This window comes from Mesitornis unicolor, unplaced genomic scaffold (assembly GCF_000695765.1).
Source record: "Mesitornis unicolor isolate BGI_N332 unplaced genomic scaffold, ASM69576v1 Scaffold50241, whole genome shotgun sequence".
Classification (NCBI taxonomy): domain Eukaryota; kingdom Metazoa; phylum Chordata; class Aves; order Mesitornithiformes; family Mesitornithidae; genus Mesitornis; species Mesitornis unicolor.
Window position 1 is genome coordinate 1 of NW_010164081.1, and position 13,057 is coordinate 13,057.

Below are 13,057 nucleotides of genomic sequence, written 5' to 3' on the forward strand. Positions count from 1 at the left end.
GGGTCCCGAAGAGGCGTGGTCTCCGATGGGCGTTATCTGATTGGGCGTGGCTCCGAGGGAGGCGTGGTCTTCGGGGGAGGGCGTGGCCTGGGGCATGCCGGGGGCCTCTTCCTCGCCCCGGTGAAGTTGGGAGCACCACGGGCTCACCTCTGAGAGGAGGTGAAAGAAGGGCTGGGAAAAGGGTGGCAGGGTCGGAGCCCGACAAGCTGGTGGGGCAAGGCAGGAGAGAAGGGGACACAGCAGCCCCTTGAGCACTCCTGGGAGCGGGGCCAGAGCTCAGGGTGTTCCCAGGGCAGCAGGCAGGGCAAATGCACCCTCTCTGTAGCTCTACCCACCTCAGGGAAGGCTGAATTCTCAAAGCCCTGAACAGAAGTTGCTGCCTTCCCCCCCCCTCAGATCCTGCAAGCAGGAACTGAAAACAGTTGGGACTGAACTCAAGTTTAACTTCAACTAAGGAAAAAAAAAGCACCAGGCAACCTTATTTCTGGATCCTGTTCAGCCTCAGATGTAGGCTGAAGCAGTTCTCAGCAGCCCTAAGGGCATAAACTGCAGCAGCAGGATGTGGTAACATCAGACAGCAGAGAACGTGTGGGACATAGGTGGCTCCTGGTGTAGGCATGGGGCCAGGGAGGGCTTTGAAGACAAGGATATTTGGAGTTGCAGGCAGCACTTCACAGGAAGCCCTGGAAGAAGTGGAGGAAGGGTGCGATACAATCTCAGGAACCCACGACATCGAGAAGATGAATTGTGACGAGATCCATCACACTCCTACTCCCAGAAGGAGCCTCCATTCTCCATTTTTTTAAATGGGCTGTATATTCCCTTCTCCAGTCAGATCTCATGCTTAGCACCCTCCTTCCTCAGTTCCAGTTTCGTTCTGTTGCTCCATGGCCCCAGAGCTGTAAGAAGTGAGAAATAAATGCTCTCTGAACAGCTTCCTCAGTCTCCCCCCTCAGGGACCCAGACAAGCGAGTGTAAATCATGAGAAAAAGCTACTATGTAGAGAAAAAGGAAACAAGTATTGTCCCGGGTTTGTAATGACCCAGCTGCCCGCTCAGCAACCCGCAGGCCTCCCTGACTGCAGCTTCCTGATGGATCCTAAGGGAGCGCAGGACCAGGGATGTTTTCTCAATCATTTTTTTCCAAGGTTCATAATCACACTTGCTCCCTTCATGACTGCAGAGCAGAGACAGAGATGCAGGGTAGATAACCCTCTGCTCTGGTTCCCGCTGATAAAACCATTTTGACCAGAACCGCACTTCCACTAACCAAACCCTGCTGCGACAAGCAAGCCTGGAGCCCTAACAAATCCACCCCGCCTCCCTGCCGAGCAGTTTTCCAGCAGCAGCGGCTCTGTTGATGCTGCTGAACGCCTTGCATTCCTCCAGCTTCAAGCAGTGCCAGGCACCGCAGCTCGCTGAGCCCCATCTTTCTGTGAGAGAGCGGCGAGCTCTTCCTGGCTTGGTTCCACCAAGTGCCAGTCCAGCTCAGTTAACCTTCAGCGGTCCCTCATCGAGGCGTGGAGCCAGGCAGAGCGGCAGATGGTCTCGGAGCATCCTCTGAAAGCCACTCTGGCAGATGCAAACACAAGCAGAATCACATTCACATACCTGAGAACAGCCTGGGGTGTTTAAAATGATACATACATACATCAAAAATTTGTAATTCCAACATGCCAATCACAGATTAAAAATGGACCAAATCCCAGTAACACATTGGATTCCTTTGCTATGATATGAACTGGATTCTCAACATGATACTGGCCTGCCAATGGTTCTCTTGTTGTACATCACATCTACCTTCGCACATGTTCTGTAAAAGATTTAGACTTTGGATAACAAGAAAGCAGGAGAGGAGTTGCTGTTGACAGCTCTGCTCGCTGTGCTGCTGTTGGTAAATACAAATAAACAGAAGAGCCAGCCCTAAAAATAAAAAGCAGCAGATTTTCTTGGTATGATATCCAGCTCCCATGGGTTGTTATAATGCAGTGGCACCTCAGTCCTTTAATTTCTTTAATCATACAGCTGCCTCAAACCCTTCAGAACTGGAGGGGGTCAGCCCTTAGCACGTGCAACACTAACAGCAGCAGCCCGGAGGCCAACGGGAGGTGCCCATTTAACCTTGCTCTGTGCTGCCCGTACCTTGCCTGCCTGAGTTACAGGACTCGAGGATGGGAAAGTTTACTTTCCAGCAGTATCTAGGGCACTAGAAACTTGACCCTCATTCAAACACGGCCTATAAACCAACAAAGGCTAATTATTCCCGACTTCTACACAGGATCGCATCTGAAGCCAAGCTGCATTGCCAAGACCTCTCAGTGGAAAGGAATGAGAGGGAGGGGTACAAAGAGGCAGATAGTATATATGAAGCACACTTAGTGTAGCTTCCCTATTAACACACACAGGTTTTTCTCTTGCACCTGTTTCTACCGCTCAAACACCAAACTATTTATAAAAGCAGCAAAAGGAGAGGGGAGAGAGGGTGTGAAGGGCAGATGAGATGCGATTCATTCTTTGCATTCCCTTCCTCAATATTTATGGATCCCTGATTTCCCTTTATAGGACCAGTTTTCAACTGTTTTTCAAGGCACTGCAAGTTTGCCTTGAAGAATTGAAAATGGCTGGAGAGCTGGGAAGATTAGCATTTAGATGGTTTTAATAAATTAAACACCCTCAGGGAGCTTTCTGGAGAAACAGAATTCCATTAAATTCAGGGCCAGGACTTGGGCATCACTTGTGCTGAAATAAAACACAACCTCCAGCAAGGGCATCTCATCAGATGACCAAAGTTAATATGGGCTGAATGCTTGCAAAAAATCCTCCCCCTTCCTTTAAAAACACATCAATCCACTCTGGAGCATTTCTACTTCATAGCAACTAACAAGAGGGGTGGGAAGGCAAAAAAGCACCCTTCTAGGGAAGCAACTATAACTCAAGCTTATTCAATGTATGGGGCAAGAGCTAAAAGGGATATTATTAGCTTGCACCTCATTCCATATCCTGTGGAAGTGCTGTGGAACAGCTCATTTTCTCCCTGTTAATCAGTTCTGTGGCCCTTCCTGTTCGCTGTGCACAGTGCCTTTACAGAGCACGGAAAGAGATCTGCTCCCCACTGTAACCTGCAACAACATGGACCAAAGAGAGCACAAATATAACGATATAACAGCAGCTGCTCATGTCTCTAGATGCAATTATATTCTTCCACAGAGGAAAAATAAATGAGTACATCAGATACTGAATGCTCTCTAGAAAAAATTAGTTTTTTCTAATTTATTAGATATCTTGTCCTTTGTAGGATAGTTTGAGCCAGATGAGTCTGCTAATTTAAGTACAAAAAACCTCGAGAGTCACAGAATATTCCAGAAATGCCAGAATCCCGGGCTCCCCTCCCTCACCACAGAGAGAATAATCTCTCCCATCCACTTCTCTGCTCAGGCCAATCACTGTATCCACAGAAGTTTTAGGGTCTCTGGCCCATCTTCTTCAGGGTTCGATTCAGCTGGAATTAGAGAAAGCAAAGGTCAGAAGAATACACAGTGATTTGTATACACTACTGCTTCCCTCAGCAGCCTTTATCCAATGCCTCTGCTCCTTCCTCTCCAACTCGCTGAGTAAATGAACTCTCATGCGAAGCAGAAGGGGAACTACTAAAACTCCCTCCTCTTCTCCAAGACAGCAGAGGAAGATGTGTGGAGAAGAGAGGGCGCAAACTTCTAGCAGCAGTATCTCAACCCTGTATTGCTCAAGTCCCCACATCTCAGGATTTTGCTGCCTAAGCTCCCTGTGCACAGCAGCCTCTATCAGGAGAGTGGAGCAGTGAGAAATGTCACCTTCTGGCTGAGCACAACGCTGAAGTCTCCCATGCTCCAGAAATCTTTGAGGTCACTTTCTAGAGCCATAGTTACGAAGGTAGAGATAGGATTTTGGCTGTGTTGCTGACAGAAACACCACAACTGCCCAGGGACAATGGAGTCAACACCCTTACACACTTCTTTTCCACTGTGGCTCAACTGAATGAGCACTTCTCACACAAAAACATACCATTCCTCAAAGGCCAGCAGCTGCTGCTTAAACCACCTGCCTTTGCCCAGTGCCTCGCAGAGCTGGGGGTCATCCCAGCGAGGCATCACACAGCTGCCTCACAATGAATGCCAGCTCCAGGCCCTGCACAGCCCAGTGCTTGTCCCACTTTTCCTACAGAGCTACACAGCTCTCCTGCCCAGGCCTCACCTCCTCAAACTTGTGGATCTGGCGGATGAAGAAGTCCCCATAGCGTCGAGCAACCTTTGTGTCCGCAATGTGGATCATGTCCTGGGGAGAGAACAGCGTGAGGTTAGGAAAAGCACTGTGCTAGCAGGGAGACAGCAAGCACTGCCAAATGGGAGGAACAACCAAAGGGGCTTCACTCCAGCCCTGGTTCAGCATCACACATGGCTGACCCACGCTCATCCCACAGCAACCATTCAGTTCTCTGTGGGCTGCCTTCCATGCACCTTTGGGATGGGTCTTAAACTCACACTGTATTCACTTCCCATCTTCTTGCACTCTATGACTATTTTCATCTCTCTTTGCAGCGGTTTGACAGTTTCAACCCTGATGGATGTTCTACTTTCCTCTACCAACAGCTAAGGGCTGTGCTATCTACCACGGGAGCAGGGTTCCAATGCAAGTCAGTCAGGCACAAGTCGGCTTGGTTCAGGTACATAGGGAAGACACAGTATGATACCTTACAGAAAGAGGTCTGCTTTAAGGACCAAGAACAAGGGTTCTCCTTCCTAGCAAGGAACCTAGTGGTTACTGCTATGTTCTTTGAAAAATGAAATCCTAAAAGACTCTTTCCTGTGCTTCCTACTGTCCAGAGCTCCAAGGGCAGGACCACACCTTGTATTGAGATTCCTCCTAGAGCAGAGAGCGCTAAATGCTGCTCCAGGGAAAAATGGATCTGCAAGATTACCAAGCAAGATCCCTGCTTTGTCAACCAAAGGAGAGATATGGGGGAGACCTACAAAGCTGACAATCCCACCTAACACACCGACAGCACTATCTGTCACCCAACTATCACTTCCCAAGAATGCTGACAGACAAACGGTACCCTCTGTCCTGGGGAAGACACTTAGTACCTTTGTTTTTGGGGTGAAATGACTGCCAAAACTGCCTGCAATATCACGCCACTGTTCATCCGCTGACACTGCTTTTAAGCAATGTTATGGCTTCACTGTGGGCAAAGGAAGGAAGGTATGTTTCCCACAGACTGGAGTGAAACCTGGCACTGCCACTTCCAGAATTTCCTGGGTGGATGAATTTCCTGACCAGCAAGGGGCAGACACCAACCTTGTCAATATAGAAGTCAACTTCAGAGGCGGACTGGAACTCCCCATCCAGGGCAGATATGCCACTGGTCCACACCAGGTTCTTCATCTTGTGCTTGAAGACAAGCAGCTGGATACGAAATTCCTGCTCTGTGAGGTCTAAGAAGCCAGCCAGCTTGGCCACGGGCATAGTGGTGTAGAGCTTGAGGAAGCTACGGATGGTGGAGAGCTGGGCCTGCTGCTGAACTTCATCAGCAAAGACCTTGAGCTGCTGCAGGAAGGGCTCCTTGTGGTAGTTGGGGTGCACGTTGTCATAATTGGGCACCACAGGAGAGAGGAACTTGGGGCAAGCGTAACTGAAGAGCTCCTCATAGACTTGTGCGTCACCCTTCTGCATGCGTAGCATCTTATCCCCGTATTTCTCTCGCAGCTGCAGGTGGATGCTCTCATCTATGCGCATGGGGTACATGGTGAGGGCAATGGCCAGGAGTGCGTGCATCTGCTCGTTCTGCTTGTTAATCTGAGACAGAGAGAAGAACCTGTTAGCTTGTCAATGTGCTCAGGCTTTATGGTGCAGGAGGGAGCTGGGAGCTGTGTTTATCAGAGACAGGACCTTTGCCCAGAGCACTGAGGGTCTTCATGCTCAAAGGGGACAGTATAAAAAAGCAGGGCGTCTGGGCAAAGCAATAAGATCAATGCTGTATCAAGGCTCGCATCAATGAAAAAGAGGGCTGCACAAGAGGAAAGTAAAGAGTGAATGCATCCAGAGCCATACAGAACCTGGATGGCCAGAAGCAGGTTTGACTGCTTTGGTGCAAGAAAGTGCAGAGGAGAAGGGAAGGCAGAGATTTTAACAGCCATCTCCTGACAAGGGTTAGTTATCAGGGAGGCCAGTGAAGAAAAGACTGAGAAGGAAGATTTATCTGAGTGTGGGATGAAACGGACAGCTGTGTGGCTGAAACAGACAAACCAAATTTTTGAAGTGTCATGGAATTAAGAACAGTAGGATTTGGTTACACAAATAATTAGAAAGGATGAAAAGGAGACAGCAGCAGCAGGGGGTAAAATAGGCACCAGAGACAGCTTATTTGGAAAGAGAAAGGGGCTTTGTTTCAGCCATGCTGAATTAAAAGTGTCTGTGAATGATCATCTGATAATAGAAATATATCTGACAATGGCAGTAATCTGAAATGCAGGACTGGACTAGGAACAGAACCAAGTTTGAAGCAGCATCCATAAAAATATCATTGGCAGCTAATATTCCTTAACAACACTGCTTAGAGGGAGAGTGTAGATGGAGCCAGGGCAACTGTCTGGTGAACAACCAAAGGAACCAGTAACACAGCCACACATGGCAAACGAGGGCAAAGGATCCCCAGCTACGACCAGCAGCACAGTTCAGGAAAATAAGGCTGGACTACTAGATGCAGGTTTTCAGGTGACAGAGGAGGGGCAGGGAAGAAGACAGCAGCCTCTTCTTTTGGGAAGCCTAGACCTATTCTATCTCTTACCATCTCGTACTTGTAGGTCGTCCTCTGAAACATACTCTTGGTCCTCTGGATGTAAAGAAGGATGTTGGCAAAGACGCGGATAGCATCCTGGTAACGCCGCATCATAAGGTATGCGAAGCCCACGTAGTAATAGGTGGTCACCTGGCACTCAGGCACCCGGGAGTACATGCTCTGAGAGGGAAGGGTCAACATGCTGTGTTAGAGACGAGACAACCACCTTTGTTCCAAACAGCTTGTTACCCGTAATCCTGCCACCTCTGCCTTCACTCCCATCCCACATATAGAAAGGAGAGGGTTAATTCAGGATACCTTACCTCTCACCCATTCCTGCAGCAGCTTTCTCACTGTTTATTAGACTGTCCCATTTCCTATGTTTTTTCCAGTTTAAGCTTCCTGCAACCAGAGGTCTCTCGTACTGTGCCTAATATTGCTTCGCTCAGTTCCCTTTCCCCTGTTTCACTCCAGGCCCTGGGTCAGACAGCATAGAGCCATCTGTGCCAAGCCCTGGGTCAAGCCTGTGTTGCAGCTGAACTTTGGTTAGTCACTGTTACCCCAAGTGGCACTCAATCTAGGGCAGAAAACATGTAAGGCAGGTGTGGGCACACTGAGAATGAGCGTCAAAAATAAAAGAATGACCTATAGACCAAGGTGGGAATGATGTGGGCAGCTAGCTCTCTCTGTGCTATCACTTACAGTTCAAATAATATTCCCTACAACACTGCCTTGCACAACACAGCAAACTTCCTAAAAACTAGGCATTTGTGCTGCAACAGCATCAGGCGTTATCATATGGCTTGATTTAATGCCAAAGCTCCAGCTGTGCTCAACTTGGCACTTCTTCCAGCTAATCCTAGAAACAAACTCCTGAAAACTACAACAGCTACAAACAGATCCTCAGCTGGAAGATGTGTTAAGGCAAACTTTCACCACCATGTTTGAACAGAGGCATTTGGAAAACTGCAACAGAGGGTTTAAAACATGTAATGTTACCTTCTTGTTCAGCTCAATGTTCTCCAGAACCTTGATGGCTTGGTAGTAATCCCCCAGCAGAGAGTGCAGTCGCAGCAGCCCAACCAGGCTGAAATAGCCCAGCATCTTGTAGAGGGAGTGGCGACCGTATTCACCAGCCACGCTTTCGGGATCACCTATAACAAAAGGAACTGAGATGCTTTCCTCCAAGGGAGCAGGCTCCACTTTTGACACCTCCATGTTTACAGGCAAAAGGAGCAAAACCTCAGCTGCAATCACTGGCGTTTCTCACGTAAGGCCAAAAGGATCCCATTTAATCCATCCACTGATCCAGCTCCCAAACAAAGCAAAGTGAGCTCGGTCAAATCAAAGCAAGGCAGCACAGACACCAGTCCTGCTTGGCCTCACCCAGCAAACTCACCTCCACTTGTATAGACCTCCAGCTGTCGGTTGATGTTGGATTTGTCCACCAGAGAGTGCAGCACATTAAGGACACTGTGGACATTCCAGATTTTGGGGTTGGAACGAAGGAAATCAATTTCCTCTTCAGACTTCTTGGCTGTCTTGCAGCGGTACTGGCTGAAAGACTGGAACTACAGGAAAAGGCAGAGATTTGATGATGAGAAGTGAGTCTGGAGATGTTCAGCTAAGTGCACTGAGCTCACAAGTTGATCGCAAATGCATCATAATGAGCTACAACTTGCGTGAAAAAAAGTTTCATCTGAGATCACCTGGCAATCAAAATGGCAAATTATACCACGTTTAAAGCACCCAGGGAAATCTGATACAGTGCAGAGGGGAAAGGCCAGAAGACAGAATAAAGCAGAGAAGGATCTCTTAGACAATTAGGACGGGAGACTAAACACAAATTTGCTGTCTGAGCAGCTTGCAAAAAGAATGACCAAGTGTCATAAGGTGTGTTTGCACACACCATCTTTTTCTACCCATGCACATACTCTTTTTCATCCTCAAGCTTGACAAGACTGCACCTGATGAATTCTAGGCAGCTCTACAATAAAAAGTTACAGAGAAAGGAACATTTAGAAAAAAACCAGTAAGATTTGAGATCTGTACTGCTGCACTCAGAACAGTAAGTGGAAAAATACTTCCTAGCACCAAGCTCTTAGACCACAGATTATTTCAAACCACGTCAGCAATCTCTCAGTGCAAATATAAAGGCTTTATTGACTAAAAAAATACAAAAGAAAAACCATAGAATACAATAAAAACAGTTTGAACAGGTATCCTCATGTCTCAGTGATTACAGCAAAGTTCAGTCAGGCTGCTTTGCACAAACGAGGCAGAAATGAAGGCAAGTTAAAAAAGTCCCCTAAGCAGCAACTGAAACAGAAATACCAGTAGCAGCTCAGGATTCCCCACACAGCTCCCAGTAACTGAAAAACCTGTACATTTACAACTACGTCATCTACCTGGTGCCCCAGGAATAACAGAGAAAAGCTGTGGAATAACCCTAGCTATAGAAAAATCACAGAAAGGGAGGAGATGGAAGATTCAGTAGCACTAACAGAAACAAGGCTGCCCCAAAATGGCCTCGTCTTCTAGACATATACCTGGTATATGAATTCATCAATGATATCCCAGAGCCACTGGTTGGGCAATTCCAGAGGAGCAGGGCCATCAGCATCTGCAGAACAACATAAGCAATAGACAAGAGGCTTAATACCTTGGGCAGAATGGGAGGAATAGACAAATTAAAGAACACAACAATTTCGCTGAAATGGGAGATGGAGCAGCAGACAAATGAAGTTTCCAGTAGGGTGGTGATATGTACCTCTGGTTGATTCAACTGCCTTCACTTTTAAACAATGAGCTTGTATGGGGTTAACCTCTGGAGCATGACTGCTCAGCAGCTGTGATTCTGAGAAGCTGTGCACAAATGCTAGGGGCTCATCCTAACCGATCCATTCTCTGCAAGAAGTCTGGCAGGGAGTCCCAAACACTGACATTTGTTCGAAGGGGAGTCAACAGTAAGCAGTTGTGAAACACTGCAGTAAGTTTTCTCCAGCTTATAGCTACATTTTGCCTTTTAATAAAGATAAGTGAAGCAATTCTCAGCAAGATGGAAAGCCAAATAAATTTTATCCTTTAGAGTAATTCAAAAAGCACTGGAAACTATTTGGGCTCTTTGTGGTTTTAAATACATGGATGCAAAGTGCTCTTCATTCAACAAACTCAAACATACGGAAAGCTCATACACTACTTTTCCTTATATAATCCATAAACAAACATGTTCCAGTTCTTCCGATTCCTTCTCCAGCTCTGCCCTCCTTCTCCAAAACTTACAAACCAGAAATTAATCGCAGCAACTCACTGAGGATGTAGTTGAAGAGATTGCAGTAGTTATAATAGGACTCAAATCTCTGCTCCAGCGTGGGCCCTCCCTGCAATGAGAAGCCAAACTGTTCAGTTTCAAGCAAGGCAGGAATGAGTTTATGGGCAACAGCATATGAAAGATGGTCAATAGTCACAGTGGTAGAAGGGTCTATTTCAGACACGTTAGAGCCAAAATTCAACCAGGACACCTACCAGTGCCACCCAGAAAATCCGAAACTGTATCACTATTGTGCCATAGAATAGGGCTGACTTTTCATGCACAGGTAGCTTCTGCCAGGACGACCGAGCACTCAAACCTTCTGTGCATAGGATGCACTAACCTTCCTCAGCCTCCTCTCTGCTGTCCAGACTTAAGTGGTTCCTATTACCTTCAACAGCTTTCCTTCCTTCTCCCCTCATGAGAGCCATTAATAAATCAACAATTCTGCTTCTGGACAGTATTTCTAATGCTCTGAAAGACCAGTAGACATGGTAGGGAATCACTCTTCCTAGAATCATCTTCTTTGTTTCACCTGGAGACACTCAAGGGCAGTCTGACACTCACTAACAGCAGCACAGCTTGAGAAACCAGTCTCTCCTGTTAAAGCCTGATGCAGGTTAATAGAGCAGTCTTTTAAAAGTCCCCATTTCTCTACTCTCTGGTCCACATCAAAACTGCAGTTATTCCTTATTTATCCCACAAGTCATGCCTCTGTTAAGCTTCTTTCCTTAAAGAACCAAGAACTACTGTGATTTTCTCCAACTTCAAACTAGATTAAGAAAAAAAAGAGGGGGAAATTGTTTTGTTTTACAGAGCATTATTCATTCCTTCTCCTTCTCTTATATCCTTTACGGGGCTCATATTTCCCTCTTCACAACGTGCTCTGACCCCACATGGTTTTTTAAATCACAAATAACAAACCCTCTTGTGACATTCCCTCTCACTCACCTGCTGATCTAAGGAACAAAAAGCCACAAAGAAACGCACAAAACCAAGTGATCTATAGGTCTTGCAATTACAGCTCTATCAAAAAGAAAATTAAAATACCTCCTAACACCTCCTTCCTCCCTAACTCATTAACCACTACATTTGATGTCAGTGACAAACTTCAACTTAATAGCTTCCTGAAAAATCAGACCAAGTCTTCTGATTCATATAAGCTGCTAAAGAACCTTGTACACTTATTATAACCAAGTTTGAGGAGGCAGCTAACAAGCCTCAGAAAAAAAATCAAGCCTTGCTTTTCAGCAGTCAGTGAATCCTTACTAAACTAAAAAAGGCAAGAATTTTAAGCTTCCCTAAAATCAGCCCATAAACCTATCCAATCATGTCTTGCAAAAATTATGGAACCATGGATACTGTGGTAGGTGCAAGATTTGGCAAGTCTTATGGCACGAAGAAGCCAGCATATAACCGAGAGGAAGACATAGAACAAACACTCACGCTGACTTTGGCGTAGATGTGCCTATAATACAGCTCTTTGTATAGGATGAGGAAAACAGCATCTGGAAAAGATGACAGAACAGGACATTAGCAAGCCACAGGGCCTAGGCAACTGTATCTCCCGAAAATGCCTGTGGCAATCTGCCTGCCACAGTAATAAAGAGAGGTACAAAGGGATACTTTCTTCAGTTTTGACTTGCCAGGTATCTACTGAAGGAGTTGCCAGAGAGAACAAAGACGACTGACTCAGGTGGCAGCAACACTGTGCACTTACTCACTCATGCATCAAAAGTAATTTAGTTCCTTCTCTTTCTGACAACTAAAAAGGGAGTAAAAGAAACGCTTACCATTTCCAACCTGAGGGGCAATGGCCTCAGCCTCTGGCCATGGGGTATTCTTAAAAAACCTTTCTGTCAGCTTTGTCCAGCTGAAAGATAAACACATATGTGGTATTAGAAACCATCTGCAGTATCAGAGAGCTGGAGTTAGAGACCATAATATAGAAGCCTTCGACCCAACGGAATCAGAAAACCACCACCATCCCCTTTTCAGTAAGTCCAGTGTTGAAGCAAAGGAGAATAGCAAACTAAACAATAAACATCTTTAATTTATCCCCGAAGTATGGAACAGTTGTGCATGATACTTTTGCATTCCCCTTATGGTAAGGTAACACAGCCATCAGCAGGAGTGGAAGTATCTATAAGGAACAGGCACAACAACTACATCTCACAGCTTTCTGCAAACTGCCTGACTAGCACTATTGAGGTCACTTTTCACTACCTCCACACCTGCTAGGCAAAAGACTTGTATTTTCCTTCAAACAGGTCAAAAGACCTAGACTTACAATAGACTAATGGCCTGGAAATACCTAGGTTTTTAACCCCAGTGTTCAAATCAAACTTTAAGCTGCATTTCAGAGTAAGCCCAGGTTTGGAACAAGACTGCTAGTCAGCCTTTTCAGAGCAGGGTGCACCTTCATCACCATTTAAAGAGTGAGCAGGAAGGATGGCTTCGTACCTGTTCTCATAGATGTCCTGGATCTCGTACACCTTCTGGTCGATAACATCACTGGAAACACGGCTGGCCTGGAGCTCATACACCTTCTGGTCAATGAGGTCTGACACCGTCTTGTGAAAATACTGGATGAAGTTTTTGATCACCTCGGGGATCACCTGGTAGGTCTGCTGCTCGTACTGGCGCTCGTAGGCCAGGTCTTGCTTCGGGTCTCCTGAGAGGAAAAGGGGAGCGGTGAGGCGGCTGCACTACGGCCCGGCCCGACCCTTACAGATCCAGCCGGACGCCAGCACACCCGGAGCCTAGGCCCGCACTCACCCGTGTGCATATCATAGTCGTTGGAGTAGGAGTAGGGGTCGTAGGCGCCCTGCGGAGAGAGGCCGGCAGCGAGTTACAACCATCAGCCCGGACACCATCCCCCGAATTCCCCTCACCCCCAGGACCCCCGGCCCGCACCTCGTTGTCGTAGTCCTCCCC

General features: G+C 46.8%; 1 protein-coding gene across 1 annotated transcript; it reads right to left on the bottom strand.

The window, feature by feature from the left end:
• Positions 1–3,234: 3,234 nt before the first annotated feature.
• Positions 3,235–13,054, bottom strand: EIF3L (eukaryotic translation initiation factor 3, subunit L; the record flags this gene model as incomplete). The annotated part of the gene is made up of 13 exons (XM_010194161.1): positions 3,235–3,498; positions 4,230–4,310; positions 5,331–5,828; positions 6,820–6,990; positions 7,810–7,964; positions 8,210–8,381; positions 9,360–9,433; positions 10,121–10,190; positions 11,567–11,628; positions 11,914–11,993; positions 12,584–12,794; positions 12,899–12,947; positions 13,037–13,054. Coding segments are annotated over 13 exons (1,680 nt in total), but the record flags the coding sequence as incomplete, so codon positions are not given.
• Positions 13,055–13,057: the final 3 nt, after the last annotated feature.